We start from the raw sequence: 16,468 nt of genomic DNA, 5'->3' as shown, positions 1-16,468 counted from the left end.
TCATAACTAAACTAGCTGTCCGCCCAGTTTAAGTGCTTTGTTGGACTAAAATAGTAGCCTCAGGCAGCAGGTACTGTCCTTATCACCCATGGGTAACAACTGGACGCTGAGTACCAGAAATGTCCCTCAGCTAATAAGTGATGGAGCTGCAGTTTAAACTTGAGAAATCTCGTTCCAGAGCTGTGACCTTAAACACCAGGTCAAACATTCTCCAACCGTGTGGTCCCAGCCTGTCTACCGGTCCAAAACTCCTCTTGCGGGTTCACAAAATGAAAACTATTTTCACAATACTTTTTCACTCTCATTCTCTCAGGGGTGTACAGTGTAATTATCTAGAGGCTTCTGAATCCAGAGGCTATATGACATAAACAAGAACTCTTTTGAATGTCTTAAACTTTTAAGAACATAAAGGAATCCCGAGGCCCAGAGTTTGAGAAGTCTTGCACTAGGCCAGGGTCTCTCAACCTCAGCACTGTCATTTCTTTGTTGTGGGCATTGCAGGATGTGTAGCAGCATCCCTGGCCTCTACCTACTAGATACCAAGTAGTACCCCTCAGGACAACCAAGTGTTTCCAGACATTACCAAATGTCCTTTGGGGGAAAAATGTCTCTGATTGAGAACCACTGCACTAGGCTATGCTATTCTTTTCTCTGCCAGGGCTGCCAGCCCTGTTGGTGATGACTTTAATTTCGAACCTCCCTTCCCCCTCACAATCTCGTAATTTACCTATTTTCAGTTAACCTCTGCGGGGCAGGGATTGTGTCTTTATTACTCTGATTCCAGCCCCCAGCCCAGACCTGGCATAGATGAGGGGTCAGTTTTGTAAGCGCTGGGTGAGGTAAGGGAGCAGCCCTTTCACTTAAGGGTCCCCAAAGAAAGTGGCATTTGAGTTGAGTCAGACACATGGCAGATAGCTGCTCTTTAAGCCCAGTTGAATCTTGTCAGATTCTCTGAATTGATTCTCCCCATTATACCTCTGCAGACTCCCCCTCCCCATTTATCTGGGCAGCCAGGTAAATCCAAGAGACCTCCAGCCCTAGACCGTTTTTTCACCTTCCAGAGGCCAACCTCTGCCCACACCAGTGACCCTACCACTTCCCAGAGCAGTTGGGTGAAGTCTAATCCTTTTAAATCCACCCTGGCAATCCTGTCCCCCTTTGCAAGGCCCTCCTTTTCCCATCCTCCGTTGCTGCCAGAAGTGGCCATGTCATCTGATTCTAGCCAAGAAACGGCACCGGAAGTCTGCTGAGGAGCTTGTGGAAATTCCAGCCGTTAAAAGAAAACAGGCAGGTAAGGAAGGTGTTTTGTTTTCCCTGCTTGCTTTTCCACCTCTGGGGACATGGCAGTCATCATGGCACCATGAAGCTGCAAGCTGAAACATCACTAAAGTGCTTACAAAGATACAGTAGAGGCTGGGCTTGGTGGCTCAAGCCTGTAATCCCAGCACTTTGGGAGGCCGAGGCGGGTGGATCACTTGAGGTCAGGAGTTCGAGACCAACCTGGTCAATATGGTGAAACCCCATCTTTACTAAAAATACAAAAATTAGCTGGGTGTGGTGGCGCATGCCTGTAATCCCAGCTACTCAGAGGCTGAGGCAGGAGAATCCCTTGAACCCAGGAGGCAAAGGTTGCAGTGTGCCGAGATTGTGCCACTACATTCCAGCCTGGGCGACAGAGACTATCTCAAAAAACAAACAAAACACAGTAGAGTGATTAGAAGTCCATGGGCCCCCACCACTGGGCTTTAGTAAACGGCCACTTAATTAGGCTTGCCATTACTTGCAGTATTTGCCTGGCCCTGCTCACCCCACCTCTTCTGCTTGCAAAACAATCCTTGGCTTTGCCTAAGATGGTGGGACTGGGGCTGGAACTCACAGGACAAAGGAAATAAAAGTCTCAACTATCCTCATACCTGAGAGCAAATCCCAGGTTGTGTCATTGATCCCTGGCCTCTTGCAAACTCTCTCACCCATGCCCATGGTTTCTATTACTTCCTGGACACTAATAATTGAAATTTCCAGGTTAAGGATTTCTCTATCTACTCAGTGGTCCACAATCTACCCTTTACTGTCAAGATTCCCTCCTCTTCATGGTTTCCTAGTCAGATGCTGTAGTGGTCATACAGGGCCTTTGCCTCATCTTCCCATCGATGGTTCTATTGGGCCTTCCAGTGTCTTTCAGACATCATCTCTCCACTCCCCTGTCTCCACCCTCTTATCAGGCTTTCTCACATTCCTGGGCAAATCTAACTCCCCTTTCTGCTTCTCAGCCCATCAACACCATTCAGCCTGCCCTACCTGCTTCAACTCCATGTTCTACTGTTACATGTGCAATACCTTAGATGCCTTTTTCATAGTTGTGACGTGTCCCTGGTCCACTCCCAGTGTTTTCCTAGACAGTGGTGATCAGGTATGAATTCTCCAAGGTCCCAGTAATCACCCCAGCTTGGCCACCCTCCACCCCTACAGGGATTTGCAAGCAGGCTTTTCACTTTAGACTTTTTAATATTTCATACAGCGATTATGGTGCATTCAGGAACCCAACCCCCCAAACCCACTAGGAGGGCTCCCACCCCTGCCCTCCCACCCCATTTCAGGGCCCCAGGGCTTAGGGTGGAGGAAGGGGAGGTAACCACCCATCCAGGGACTGACCCTGGAGACTGTCCCTGCCCTGCTCACCCTCCCCAGGAGATAGGGGGCAACACCTGGGCACAACCCCTCACAACCCCCTCCCCCAACCCTGCTTGTGCACATATGCACAGTATGGCTCCTTGCTGAGCTGGTCAGTTCCTGGCAGGGCCCCTACCCAACAGCACCTAGTGGGATGGGAGCAAGAGGGCTGAGCTGGGGAGACCCTGAGAAGGAAGGAGGCCCCAGCTATGGGACTGCAGGAGAGAAAGAGTGGGGCCCCCCACCTTGTCCATTTCCCAGAGTCTCTGGTAGTCCCCAGATCCTCCTGCAGCTAAGGATGGCAGGCGGGGGTAGGAAGGCGAGTGGCCATGGCATGCTTTCCCATAGCCGATCCCAGGGTCTGGTGATGATCAGGGTTCCAAATAGGGGCTGTGTCCCTGTCTCTGAAAGGCTGGGAGCAGGGCTTCATTGCACAAAATACTGTGGGAGGGCCACACGCAGGGGGTGGGGCCCAGCCAATCTGTATACAGAGATATTGCATTTAAAAAAATGAAAACCTCATTTAAAATAATTAAAAAAAAAAACAATGAATGAAACAAACAAAAAAAGGCCCACACAATATGAGGCAGGTGGGGCAGGCAGGAAAGCAGGCAGGGGATGCCTCAGACTCAAGGCATTGTCACCATCTTGTCTGAGTCGAGATTCCCAGCCTGAGCTAGCTCTGGACCCCTGGCTGGCCGTGGGGTAGTGGTCCTGGGGGATGGTATGATGAGGGGTAGGCCTGGCCTCAGTGTGAGAGGCTGGCACGGCCATGCTGTCCACCGGCAACTACCAAGATAGAGACAGACAGACAGACAGACCAAGTGAAGGAGTGATGAGAGCTTTGTTAGCACCCAGCAGACAGGCCAATGGGTGGGTTGACAGGCCAATGGTCGGGTGTTTGGACAGGCAGCAAGGGACAAGTGGGCAGGTGAACATGGCTCAGGCAGGTAGGCAGAGTAAGCAGGGAAGATGTAGTTGGGGGCTGCCCTGTGAGGGGTGTGGCATCCCTCCAGCCGCTGCCTGCTGGGGCCTCGGTCTGTGGCTTAGAATTCGGTGTCCACCACGCGGAAAGCTGGCCTGCCTGTGGGGGAAAGCAGAGCAGACGGCTGTTGGTGGGTAAGCAGGTAGGTGGGTAGGGTGGGGAGGAAGACAAGGGGCTGTACCTACCTGAGTCAGGCATCGACGAAGACCGAAGGCTGGCCTCCTTTTGTAGCTGAATCTCCTTTAGTGCAAATATGGAAGTAGCTACAGATTGGGGAGACATAGAAGTGGGGGATGACCCATGAGGTCATTCAGGACCAGCCCCATATAACCCCACTGGAAGAATTAGAAAACGCTGCCTCTTCTCTGAGAGGCTTGACCTTCATCTGTCAAACAATTCCATATACAAACAAGCTACAACCAGGGAAGATAAAATACGGACTATTACATGACACAAAGAAATCATTATTAATTTTGTCAAGTGGATTATGGTATTGCAGTTACCACTGGTTAAGTCTAGGTGATGGGTGGTGTTTGGGGTTTGCTTTATGTATTAATCCAGTGGGGAGATAGGGAGAGTGAGCAAATGTTTTTTGTAGGTTTGATAATTTGTTTTAAAAAAAATCTTTTATAGGTATATGCTGAAATTGTTTAGGGATGAATGCTATGATGTCTGAGATTGGATGTGATTCAAAATAATCAGAGAGAATATAGATAAAACCAGATTGACCACGGATTGATGATTTATTGGAATACTTAGGGACTCATCATATTATTTTGACTAATATATAAATACATATATTTGAAAATATCCATATTAAAAAGTTTTTAAAAGCCAGATAGAAAAAGAGAACATCACATGTGATTCTATTTCTATAAAATACAAGGACAGAAAAAAACTTATCCTTGCTCTTAGAGGTCAAAACAGTGGTCACCCTTTGGGGAGGGGCTGGGAATAACTGAAGGAGATGCAAGGGAGCTGGGGGTGGGGAGCTTTTAACATTGTTTCTTGACTTTTGTGCTAGTTACAAGGATACGTTTCATTTATGAAAATTCATTGTATAGTATACTTATGATTTGTGCATTTTTTAGCGCATGTAAGGAAATGTCTACTTTAAAAAAGGTAAAATGCTATTGCATATATTTTTATGTATGTTTTAAATTTTTCATGAAAGGTAAAAGGAACTGAAAATTAAAAAATGTTTTCATAACAAATACAACCCATCACACCTGTGAACAAGATGTCCCCCCACTTAGAGTAGCATAGCCAGAATCCTACACAACCCGCCAGCTGGCCCCAGCAGTTCTGCTTCCCAGTCCCCACACTGGCTGGTCCATTCCCCAGCTCCACTCACTGTCAGGAAGTTTGTGGATCCGCTCCCCCAAACTGAGGAAGAATGGATGTTTCATGGCATCTTCTGCGGAGATCCGATTTCGACCCTCAAACTGAATGGGGGTGGGGGGAGGGGGATAGTATTGATTATCTTCAACGAGTAGGTCTCTCTGCCCACCTCAAACCCTGCCCCTGGTTTGGGGGGGGGGAGGTCCCTGTTTCCCCACACCTGGAATCCCATACCCCCAAGGCTGACCCAAGGTGGTCTCACCTGCAACAGCTTGGTGAGGAGGTCGGCCCCGTCGCTATCAAGTCTGCCACAAGGACAAAGAGACCTGCTTTAAAATGAGTTTGGACACTCTGGCCCCTAACGTCCACCCACCCACCAGCCTCACCGGGGTGCATGGCTCAAAAGGGCCTCGGCTCGGTACTTGGGGTAGTTGTATGTCTTGAACTCCTCGTTGGACAGGATGCCTGGCCACGTCTCCTCAGTTGGGGTTCCTAGTAGGGAAGAGGAGTTACCCCAAACATCTCACAGGTCCTCTCTGTGTCTCCACAGCGTCTAGGGCCCATGCCTCCTCACCTAAGATGCGGAAGATGAAGTGTAGCTGTTCCTCCACCGTGGAGCCCGGGAAGAGGGGCCGGCCTGTGGCCATCTCATAGAAGATGCAGCCCACACCCCTGGGCAGGGAGGGCACAGTGAATAGAGAGGCAGCTGACTGGGTGGCTGTTGTGACCAAGCCACCCCCTTTACCACGTGGCCCCTGCCACACTTCCACCTGTCCTTACCACATGTCAATCTGAGTGGAGTAGTCCGTGGACCCGAGCAGGATGTCAGGGGGCCGGTACCACAGTGTCACCACCTCATTGGAGTATGTCTTTGTTGGGATTGACTTGGCCCGGGCCAGGCCTGGAAATCAGACAAAGGACAGCTAGAGTGAGGGGGTCATGGGCAAAGTCTGGGGGAGAGTGCAGTTGAGACTGAGGGTGTCCTAGGCAAAATCTGGGAAGGCTGAAGGGAAGTGAGACTAAGTGGTCATGGGAAAGTAGGAGGCTGGTGAGCCAATGAGAAGAAGGGGGAGGCCAGTGGTACCAAAGTCAGCCAGCTTGAGCTCTCCTCTCTCGTTGATGAGCAGGTTCTGGGGCTTGAGGTCTCGGTGTAGCACCTTCTGCCGGTGGCAGTAGGCCAGGCCACGGAGCAGCTGGAACAGGAACAGCTGGGGACCCAGGAATGGCAGGCAGAGATCAAAGACTATCCACTAGCCCGACCCCCAGCAGGCACTGCTCCCCTCCCAAACACAGACACCAGGCCCAGAGGCTTGTCACACAATAGAGGACAGGATCCCAGTGCCCTCCAAGGGCTCCTAGCAAAAAAAGCCAAAGGGAAAAGTCCATTTCTGGGAGATTTGTGGGTTGGAGTGGGTGAGTGGGGGCCCCCTTGTGCCCCTGCTTCCTGCCCCACACCCACTTTCACGTTGTGCATGTTGATGATGTTCCCACAGTCATCCAGGTACTGCTTCAGGTCCTTGTCCTGAGGAAAGAAGAGGTGGTACAGGAATGAGGGTTACTTCCTACGGCTCCTGGCCTTCTCCCCACCTCCCCCCGGGACCCAGTGCCACCCAGCCTTACCAGGTACTCAAAGACAAGGGTGAGGGACTTCTCCGTGTGGATAATGTCATGTAGCGTAACGATGTTGGCATGTTTGAGGTCCTTGAGCAGGGACACTGCAGGAAGCATGGGAGTGGGACGGGAAGAGTCAGGGTCCTACCCTCAGGACAGAGGTGAGGACAAGGACTAGAAAGGGACAAGCCCAGGTTTTTTTTCTTTCTCCAGACAGTTCAAGGTAATGCCTCGGAGCCACCAGCTCTAACCCACCTCATGCAAGTTGTCTCCCCATGTTGCAGATGTGGAAAACAAGACTCAGAGGAGAGTATGGAGCAAGAACCTGGGATTGCAGCCCCAGGCTCATGTGACACTAGATTTTCACAACCTGTTTTTGGTTTCTGGGAAGGGGCCTGGCTCCAACCCTCAGTACACAGGCCTGCAGCATCATGTGAAATTGAATTTGCACACTCAATTTCAGTGCAATTCAAATTCATTCCATGTGATATTCTGACTAGAAATTGTTACAGTAAATAAATTGGTGAGCACTTTCAGGGGTGTTCTCGGAACCAAACCCTGGTTTGCAATTCATCCACCTTTTATCCAAATGGGAACAGATTCCTGGTTACCCTGATTATTACCTGGATATGTGGGTAACAGGCATTCCCATGAAAGCCAGAGTGTTTTGCGGGGGGTCCCAGAACCAGTCTTTGTTCTCATTATGGAGCGTGTGCACCAGGGGTGAGTTGGGGAAGCCTGGGGCAGATGGGATGGGGGTGTGTACCTTCCCGGATGGCGGTGCAGGGTGCCCCCTCTTCATGTTCCAGTCTGATCTCCTTGAGTGCCACAAGGTTGTCTGTGAGCTTGCTTTTGCCTTTGTAGACGGTGGCATAGGTACCCTGGAATGTGAGGAAGTGTGACAGGAGAGGTGCTATGAGATTCCAGGAGTTCCCACTGACCTTCATCCCCACCATGGGCCTCCTAGCTGCCTCTCACCTCGCCCAGCTTGTCCAGCTTAATGTAGGTCTCCAGTTTCCCAAAGCCAATCTCAGACTGTGGGACAAATGAGGCAGGTTGAAGCAAGTTCAGAAGGGTCTGGGAGAGGAGGAGAAAAAGGAGAGGACAGGAACACAAGGTGCTTACTAGGCTGACACGACGGAGGCGGCGGCTGAGGGGCTTGTCAAAGATGGGGCTATTGAGGGTCAGCTTCTCCAGGTAGCCCTCAGGCAGCCGGATGTCAGCTGGTAGCGATAGGCGCTTGTTGATGTCCTAGCAGGTAAGGCGAGAGAGAAACAGGATCATGAGTTCCACCTCCCCAGGTCCAACCCCCTTTTCCAGCTCCTCCACCATCCAGACTGGGTCAAGCACCTCAGTGGAGATCTTGCGTGGGGGATGGTTGCGCATGCGCACTCTCACTGGAGACTGCACCTCATCCGAGGAAGTGGCTGAAGCCTGGTCACTCTCCCCATCAGACCCCATCTTCAAGTCCTCGTGCACAATCTCTGGTGGCAGGGAGAGGGGTAGGGCAGGCCAGGTGGGGTCAGAAACCACAGGACACCCCCTCCCCCATGAGACATATTCCATCATCACACATGTGTGCACATGGCCCCCAGAGGAAACCTGGAGTCCCTCGGGGAGAGGGTGATAGGGCCCAGGGAAGCTCAGGTCCATCTAGGACAGGTTGAACTGGGGGGTGGGGAGGCAAAAGTCACCTGGTGGAACCTTTCCTTCCAAGGGAAAGCTGAGCTCAGAGCTGGTAGCTAGGTGGTGGCAGGGGAAGCCAAGGGTCCTGGGAAGGCAGGCCCAGGGCAGGCAGGTACCAGAGGCCTGAGGAGGCCATCACAGAGGGCAGAAGGGCAGAGGGAGCCTTGGGGCAACTGTGACAGGCGAGGCACCCTGTGCCCCCCTACAACGGGGCCTGGGCAGAAAGGCAAGGAGAGGAGAGCAGATGGACAGATAGACCGAGGGTGTTGAGAGAAGATGGGAAGGAAGGCGGAGAAGAGAGCACATGGGGGGCAGAGAAAGGGCAGAAAATTGAGAGGAAAATGAGGAATGTGGCCACGAGGCAACACCTGGGAAGCAGCCTGGGGTCATATGGGAGAGGGGGTAGCCAGTGGACCCACCTGGTGCAGAGCTGAGTGGGCCCCGTGCAGAACGAAGTTCCCCAGGAGCAGCACGTGTGGGGGCCTCTCCAGGGTCACTGCCGCCACCACCACCACTCTCATCCAGGCCTATCTGCTCAGGGGCACCATTGGTCTTGTCTATGCCTCGGCCACCTCGGAGTGTCATTGACAGCTGCCGTTTGATCTTCTTCATCCGATCCATGGCGATCTGAGCAAGGGACAAGGATGGAAATGGGTCTCATATTAGCATTTGCTTGATCACCATGGGTCCCCTAAAGCCCACAGTCTAGCAGGGGGCACTGACATGGACTTGTCAGTGCTCACTCAACCAATATGGACCCCAGAGCCACTCAGGATTTCTGGAAACCCAACATGGACGGGGATCTTTGTAAGTACCTGCCCACCCACAGAGCCAACTCCACTGGGACCCTGCTCCTAAGTAGCCCACCTGAGTTCTCAGATTTAGGTGGCTGATTGAGGGCAAGGGCCCAAACGATGGATTGTTGGCCTCTAGGGGAAAAGCCCCACTGCAGGAGCAGAAGGCTCCATAGCAGATCTTCTCAGGTACAGCTGCAGTGATGGGCCCAGCCATGGGTCGGCCAGGGCGTGTGCCCAGAATTGAAGGATGGGTGACATGGCCTCGAGCACGCCCATAGAGTGGCATAGTTCCCCTGGCACCACCCTCAAAGGCCAAGGCAGATTATTCCCTGTGGCCACAGGGACCCTCCTCCTGACTTCTCTAGCACTCATCGTCATGACAACCACTGCATCATCCCATTCATCTACCCAGGTGGGTGGGGGGGGGAGTGTGTGTCAGGGTGTCCTGCCCAGACCCACCCACTGGGTGGGATTGTGTGGAGGGGGGGATCTCAGTGTATACCAGCTGTTCTCAGGGCTGCCAGAAAGGTTTGATCAGGTTAGGACCCCTAGGGTCCAATCTAGACTTTTACAAGCCAGGTCACATTTCTCCTCTACTCAAGAATGTACTACGTTTCCCATCACCCCAAATACACACCCCAGTCCTCAATGTGGCCCACAGGTCTTTCTTTACCTCATTTGGCCCTATTACCTCTCTGCCCACCACCCCCCCCCAACCGCCCTGCCACCATTCTTACTTGCTGTTCTGCAACCACACCCAGCAGAATCCCACCTCGGGGCCTTCACACTGGCTGTTCTTGGTACCTTGGAACACCCTTCCCCTAAATTTCGAAATGGCTCACTCCCCTCTCCCTTCAGGCCATTGCTCAAAAGTCACCTTTTCATGAGGCCTCCATGAATAACCCTATTTAAAATCTCAACCATCCCGAGCTCCCTTACCTTGCCAGTTATCCCCCCAGCACTCATTACCTCCTCAGAAATGACACCACCTACTTATTTGTTTCTTTAGTCTTTACTGTCTATCTCCTCACCGCCACAACTAGAAGATCAGCTCCGCCAGGGTAGATTTCTGTGTTTAGGTCACGGCTATGTCCTGAGGACCTGGAATAGTGACTGACACAGAGTAGATGCTCAAAAAGTGCTTATGGCAGAAATAAGTGAATCAGGGGGCTGAGGGCCTAGGACCAACCTCTGCTGAAGTGATGAGTCCCTGCTATTCATTGAACAACCCTAAACAAGGTAGCCCAGGGATGCTGGCATCGACAGGAAGATGACCTAGATGGATTGCTGAAGGGAATGGGGCCACCAAAAGGCTTAGGCCAGCCGTCTTCTGCTTCCTCTTGGGCTCTGGGCCAGCAAGGAGGGGGAAAGACCTGGCCCAGGAACCATCTGGACTCACAGCAGGGCCTAAGATGGCCCCGGGCCCAAGGGAAGTAGAGCTAGATAGGAGGTCGAAGATGAGACTGAGGCTGGATTTGAGGAGAGAAATGGGTCATCTGCTACCTTGAAATCAGGTGCTTCCCCCAGCAGTTCCCACCCCCACCTGGCTGAACTCACTATCCCCAGGAGGGGTAGGGGCCACCCTAGCAGAAAGACCTCAGATACAGGATGAGGTCCATCCATGGAGAACCCAGGATAATGACAAAACATCCTGACATGGGAGGCTGAATACTGGGCCTAAGGCGAGGAAGGTAAAGCATGGCCAGCTCCCAAAGACAACCTTGTGTCCCCATATGGCACAGATACCCAGTTGCTTTGCATGTTGCGACAGGGAGTAGGGGAGGGGCTGGGGGAGACTGGAAGTAGGGCTGAATGGAGGATGGGGAGGGAGCCAGGAGGAGCCATGGGTCCATGACCTCTAACTGGAAACCCCAAGGGCTGGACATGCTCTGGAGTTCAGTTTCTTGGGATTTTAGGAAGATGGGGTGTAAAATCTGTATATCACATGACACTCCCAGAAAGGGGGATGGGGGGGGCTCAGGCAAGCCCCTGTGAACAGAGATAGGTGAACATTTATACTCAAGGAAACTTTTAAATATCATTTCAGTTGATTGAGCTTTTTAGATTTCAAAAAAGTGAAGGAGGCAGCAAGAAACTGGACATAAAACCTCACCCCAAAAAGGGCACATGTCCTGCCTGACCCTTCCTGATCCCCAAAGACATACACCCGTCCTCAGACTACTCTCATACTCAAGGATACTCACCACACCAACCACTAAGGACCTGGTCATCGCACTCTATGTCCTGATCCCCATTAATACACGCTAGACCCTCAAGGAGGCCTCACTACATCTTACCTGCTATTATCTCATATACCCATCAGCATTCAAAGCCCTAACACATAACATACCGCCCTGAACTCTGTCAGCACACACTCAGCCTCCTCTGAGTAACTCTTGCCACCACATTCTTGGGCCCCTCCCTGGCCTAGCTTCTTCTTACCTTCTCCATAGCACTGACTCCCCACATTAACATATTGTTCCCCTTACATGATTCTGACCTCTATTAACGTGCACTTGGGGTACTCTATAGCTGACCCACATTAGCACTCACTGGACTTTCTTCATGCTGCTCTGAATGCTGTTAACATAAAGTGTCCCCTTGGTCAGCACAAACTGAGTCTTCACTCAGGCCTCATTTCTATTAGCGCACGCTGGGCCTCACACAGTCCTGCCTCCCCGTTAGTACACTCTGAACCCTTACTCAGCCCTATTCCCCAGGGACACAAGAACACCCTGTTCTACCATGGCCTGACCCTCATTAGTGCACACAGGTCTCCATTCAGCCCTGACTCCCATTAACACACACTTCAGCCCTCCCTAGCTGTAATCCACTTTAGCACACCGAGATCATCACACATTCCTGTCCTCTATTGCTCTCTGCTCCGACCCCTCCACAGATATAATCCCTGTTGGTTACACTTGGATCCCTTCATGAAAGCCCTGATCCCCCTTATTACACACTAGATTCCCTCTGCAGCCCTACCCCCAAGTAGCACCCCCTGGAACCTCAACATACTCTGGTCCTCCGCGGACACAAGGGCACAATCTTTGCAAGGTTCTGATGCTTATTAGCATATTCCAGACTTTACACAGCTGACTCTCCCAATGGCACACATTGAAGAGCCTCTATGGCTCTAAACCCACATTAGCAACCACCAGAACTTCTTATATTACCCTGCTCCTTCCTAGTGTGCCCTCGAGACTCTCATTCCCTGTGTCCATGGACACACTTACACCTCACATCACCTTGACTCTTCATCCACTGAGCCTCTGACGGTGCTAAAACACTTCCTTCCCCACCACCCCTTCCCGGGCCCAGGCAGACACACAATTTGCATCTCCCTTAGGCCAGGCTCAGGTCTTCCACAGTTCTTCCTCCATTAGATACCCTCAGGATCTTCCTCCACTCTGCCCTCATTAGCATATACTGGGTCCCAAACTACCTAGACCTTCGAGGCCACAGGCATACACTCTCTACAGCCATGACCCTCACTGGCAGACACGCCTCACTCGAGTCCTTTAACTACCTGCCCTCCAAAAGCACACACTGCATTCTCACACACCGCAGGCCCCAGGGACAGACACGCAGCATTAACAGCATCCCGGGCCTCACTGCCACACGCCAGGCCTCAGAGCCCTGACCCCATCAGCACACGTTCTGGTACCTGTGCCACCCTGTCCCCCATGAACACACACCGGGCCTCTCCGCGGACATAACCCCTATGAGCATGTCCTGGAACTTCCTCGACATCCCCCGTTATACACCCTCGGGTCCCTCACCCGCTCCGCACCCCGCCCTCCTTCCACAAGCACACACGGGGCCTTGAACCTTACACGGCTTATTGGCATGAGGCTTACTGCCACATGCTCCGACCCCCATTAGCAAACCCCCCAAGTCTTTCACCCCATTGTCACCCATTTCCACACCCTTTGGTCCTTTGATTTCCCCTGCTCCCCATTAGCACCCACAGCACTTCCCACCCCAGCTCCCAGGACGGGCCCAGGGCGGGGCCAAGGTCAGGGAGGCCCCAAATGACCCCCGCCCCGGTGCATTCTGGGAAATTCGCCGGGGGTGGGGGCACCTGCCAGCCCGGCAGCCCAGACCCCTGGGCACCGCCCGGGGTGGGTTCTGAAGGAGGAGGGGCAGCCCCCACGCCTCGGGGACGCGCTCACCGGCGGGGGCGCGCGAGCAACCTCAGAGCCGCGGGGCCGGCGCGGCGGCGCCTGGGGCGGCGGCCCGGGATGAGGCCGCGCGACCTCCTTCTCCTCCTGTTCGCCGCAGGCGCCCGTCCCAGTAGTCTTCAGCCATGGTTGCTGGGCCCGGGCCGCCGCCGGCTGAGGAGGAGGAGGCGGCGGCGGCGGCGGTGGCTGAGGCGGAGGCGGCGTCCCGCTCAGCCGGCCATGAGCTTGGCCGCTGCGGGCGATGCCCCCGGGCTCGTTGGCGCCGGCTCGAATCCGAGTGCTCACGGCGGCTCGCGGCTCAGAGCCGGCTGATCGCGGAGTGGCGGCGGATCCCAGGGCCGAACAGCCAACGGCCCAACCGCCGCGCGCGCCGCGCTCCGCGCATGCGCACGCAGGCGCTCGGAAGGGTGAAGTAGAAAGGAGGGGACTCACCTCGGACTGCCTGTACCAAAGGACCCGTCCGCAGCGGGAGGGGACGCGGCCATCGCGAGCCCACAGGGGGATGCGGCGCCAGGCCGGGGACGGCACCAGGGAGAAGTGTGGAGGCTGTTTAGTACTCAGTTCCGATCTTGGCAGAAGTTTGCTAGCGCCTAGGTGAGCAGCGGCCAGTAACCTGGCGCGTCCATCACCACTCGCTCCCCCTACTCAGTCTCACTTGGTACATCCCCATGGTGGCAAACGGGACTTTTGCAAGGAGGAAAAAGAGAAATGAAGCACTCCGTTCTAGTCCCTTGAGGTGCCTGGGGAGGAAGGCATTTTAAAGGTTCGCGAGAAGATGACTTTTCGAGGAGAGGCAGCCTGAAGAGTTATTGGCCTTTACCACCTTACCTAGGACAGCCTATCCCCGCCCATCTGCCCCCCCAACCGCTACCTTATTCCCATAGTGAACGTGTACAGCCCCGCCCTTTGAGGTTGTCGCCCAGCCAATCGGATTTGCTCTCTGTGGCGAGGCTGAGCAAGAATAAAGGGCGTGGCTGACTGAAGAGGCGTGATTTCGCTTTCTACCCAACTCCACACGCCTCCGCCCGGGTTTCATAGGTTTTCTCCGTCAGCGGGGGTGGGGCCTTCTTTTTGTTCTGAGCTTTTCCTTCGCTATAGGCCGAATATTCCGCAAGGTGATTGGTCACAACTGCGCTCAATCGGGTCTCGTCCCGCCTTTAGCCCGCCCTCCATCTCATACAGCGGGCCTCCCGGGGTGAAAGCGAAGCTGAGAAAGGGGAAAGAGGCGGATCCTTAAGGGTGCAGGAGCCGCTACTGCGCATGCTTGGAACTTCTAGCCGGGCGGAGACTCTCTTCTGCCTCACACGAGTATTTGCATAGGCGCCGTGCGTTGGATTTTCCTGCCACCTCTCTTGCCCGCCACAGCCCCGCCCGTGCCTTCCCTCACTCTGCGGGTTTTTTGTTTTGTTTTGATGTCAGTCAACACAAGTAGAACACTCCGCGATTTTATTTCCATTTTATTTATTGGGCGCCTGTTGTGTGACAAGCACTAACAGGTCGACCTAATCCCTCACTTCCTTCTGCCTGGAAAACCACACTATCCCCAAGTCCCGCTCAAAGGGCTGCAACCTCCAGCAGGCCTTCTGGCACATCCTTACACTACCCTGTTCCAAAGCAGCCTCCCGCCTCTTCCGGGCTTCCCTTTATGGCAGCCTTGGTCACACCAGTTAGGATTTTCAGTAAGGTTTATATTAGTGAAGATTTCCCGGGCCATGATGGGAGTGGAAACATTTGACAAAGACAAAAGTCCTCGCCTTGGCCTAGAATAGGTCCATCACTTCTCTGACCTCATCTCTTCCTCTTCTTCCCCTGACTCACTGCCACCATACTAGCGCTCTTTCTAGCCGTTTCTGAGTGAAACGGGCACAATCCAGCCTCAGGGGTTTTGCATTTGCTGTGGTTCCCTTTGCCTGGAATGCTCCTGCCCCACATCCACGTGCCTCATTCTCTCACTTCTTCCAGGTGCTTGCTTCAACGTCATCTCCATGAAGCCTTTCCTATTTAAAAATTCCTACCTGCACTGCCATCATTCCAGATCCCCAGATCGGGCTGTTCCTCGCCTTTTGAAGAACATTGATCAACTTCTAAGGTACAATTTGCTTACTGTGCTTATAGTCTGTTCTGGGTCTCAAACTAGCAGAACATAAACCGCAAGAAGACAGGGATCTTTGTTTTCACTTTCTAGGCACGTGCTGTCTCACGTGCCTAGAAAGTGACTGGCACACAGCACGCAACAAATGTTTGTTGAATGCCTGCCAGAGCAGGCCAAGAAAATAAAATGATCAGAAGGAGGTGGGCAAATAGTTCCAGGCAATGACAAGAGAAACCTTTGTCCCACCCTATCCTTTGTGGCTGCTGGGTGCAGGGGGCTCGGTGCAATGACGCAACCCCCGCCTGCTGAGCCCTGATCTCTGGCTGGTGTTGTAATGGGAGACAAACTGCAGAGTAAAATAGAATGAGGTGGAGGGAGAACAACTAAGATGCAACCAGGATTCATGCATGACTCAAAAGCTTGTTTTGATGGAGAAGGGTGTCAGGTACGAATAAGGTGTCAAGGAGATCCAGGAGTTGTGGTAGGGAAGAAATGGAGCTGTAATGGGGGAGGTGCAGCGAACAAGGTGTCTACAGAGTATCTGCAAAGGAGCTGGCATACTGGAGAAAGAAGACAACAGTTGTGTTCAAGCCTCAGCTGCTGTAGTGGCATGACCAGTGGACTGCGGTGTGGTGTCTAGGATACTCTAGAGCAATAATGGGAAAGTTCCTGTGGTGGGAAAAACTTTCCACTTGACAGCATCACCACTAGATACCAAAGGGAGAATGCCTCTGTCCTCAATGTCCTATTGGGGAAGAAGAAACTGTGGAAGGATGAGGTCACCCACGCAGAGCAGGCCAAGAAAATAAAATAATCAGAAGGAGGTGGGCAAGGGCATATACTGTGCCCAGGACCAGGAACTACTGGCCCAGGAGACAGCAGATGTGGGCACAGGCTGTGATGGCAATCAGGCCAGTTCAGAACAGGTTGAGCTATTCCTTACACTCAAGTTTGAGTAGAAGAGTGAGGGATCTTGTTTCTAGTAAGGTAGATAAAATTATTGTCTGGTTAGTTGAGGGACAAAAGTATGAATGGATTCCTCAGGCACCAAGAGCCAGTACAATAGAGGAAGGCAAAGATGTGGCAGTGGTCAGACTGGTGC

General features: G+C 52.9%; 3 protein-coding genes across 5 annotated transcripts in view; 1 reads left to right on the top strand and 2 right to left on the bottom strand.

Annotated features, from left to right (window-relative positions):
- Positions 1–16,468, top strand: part of NDUFB11 (NADH:ubiquinone oxidoreductase subunit B11) — a 477,292-nt gene that overhangs the window by 387,502 nt on the left and 73,322 nt on the right. The window contains exon 1 of one of the 2 annotated variants that reach the window (XM_050775766.1): positions 5,191–5,194. The exons of the other annotated variant lie outside the window; for it this stretch is intronic. The gene's annotated coding sequence lies outside the window, so the exon portion shown is untranslated. Of the gene's footprint in view, positions 1–5,190; positions 5,195–16,468 lie in introns of those variants that run through there. 2 annotated transcript variants of the gene reach the window in all.
- USP11 (ubiquitin specific peptidase 11) overlaps positions 1–16,468 on the bottom strand; it is a 52,440-nt gene that overhangs the window by 15,830 nt on the left and 20,142 nt on the right. The gene's annotated exons all lie outside the window — the stretch shown is intronic.
- Positions 2,486–13,688, bottom strand: CDK16 (cyclin dependent kinase 16). 2 transcript variants are annotated; one of them, XM_050775657.1, is made up of 16 exons: positions 13,266–13,688; positions 8,713–8,920; positions 7,958–8,091; positions 7,733–7,858; positions 7,586–7,642; positions 7,374–7,488; positions 6,617–6,711; positions 6,456–6,518; positions 6,081–6,204; positions 5,777–5,897; positions 5,571–5,668; positions 5,383–5,488; positions 5,259–5,301; positions 5,010–5,100; positions 3,841–3,918; positions 2,486–3,754 (listed from the first exon to the last, which is right to left on the bottom strand). In XM_050775657.1, exons 2-16 carry the CDS (start codon positions 8,912–8,914, stop codon positions 3,717–3,719), a joined length of 1,491 nt encoding a protein of 496 aa, XP_050631614.1. In that variant the 5' UTR covers positions 8,915–8,920; positions 13,266–13,688; the 3' UTR covers positions 2,486–3,716. The 2 variants fall into 2 exon arrangements, with proteins under 2 accessions (XP_050631614.1, XP_050631615.1); XM_050775658.1 differs by lacking the exon at positions 13,266–13,688 and adding an exon at positions 9,161–9,376.

Source organism: Macaca thibetana, chromosome X (genome assembly GCF_024542745.1).
Source record: "Macaca thibetana thibetana isolate TM-01 chromosome X, ASM2454274v1, whole genome shotgun sequence".
In the NCBI taxonomy this organism is placed as follows: Eukaryota; Metazoa; Chordata; class Mammalia; order Primates; family Cercopithecidae; genus Macaca; species Macaca thibetana.
Note: the sequence above shows the minus strand (reverse complement) of the source record. Positions and strands in the feature narration are given on the sequence as shown.

Bases quoted from the DNA above. Each gene is read 5' to 3' on its own strand.
- CDK16 (XM_050775658.1), bottom strand. From the start codon at position 9,376: ATGCCACTCTATGGGCGTGCTCGAGGCCATGTCACCCATCCTTCAATT. The intron at 6,712-7,373 runs GTACACACCCCC...TGCTTCCTGCAG, and splicing joins CTGCACCGCCATCCGGGAAG to TGTCCCTGCTCAAGGACCTC. The intron at 5,489-5,570 runs GTGAGGAGGCAT...CTTCCCTACTAG, and splicing joins CTTCATCTTCCGCATCTTAG to GAACCCCAACTGAGGAGACG.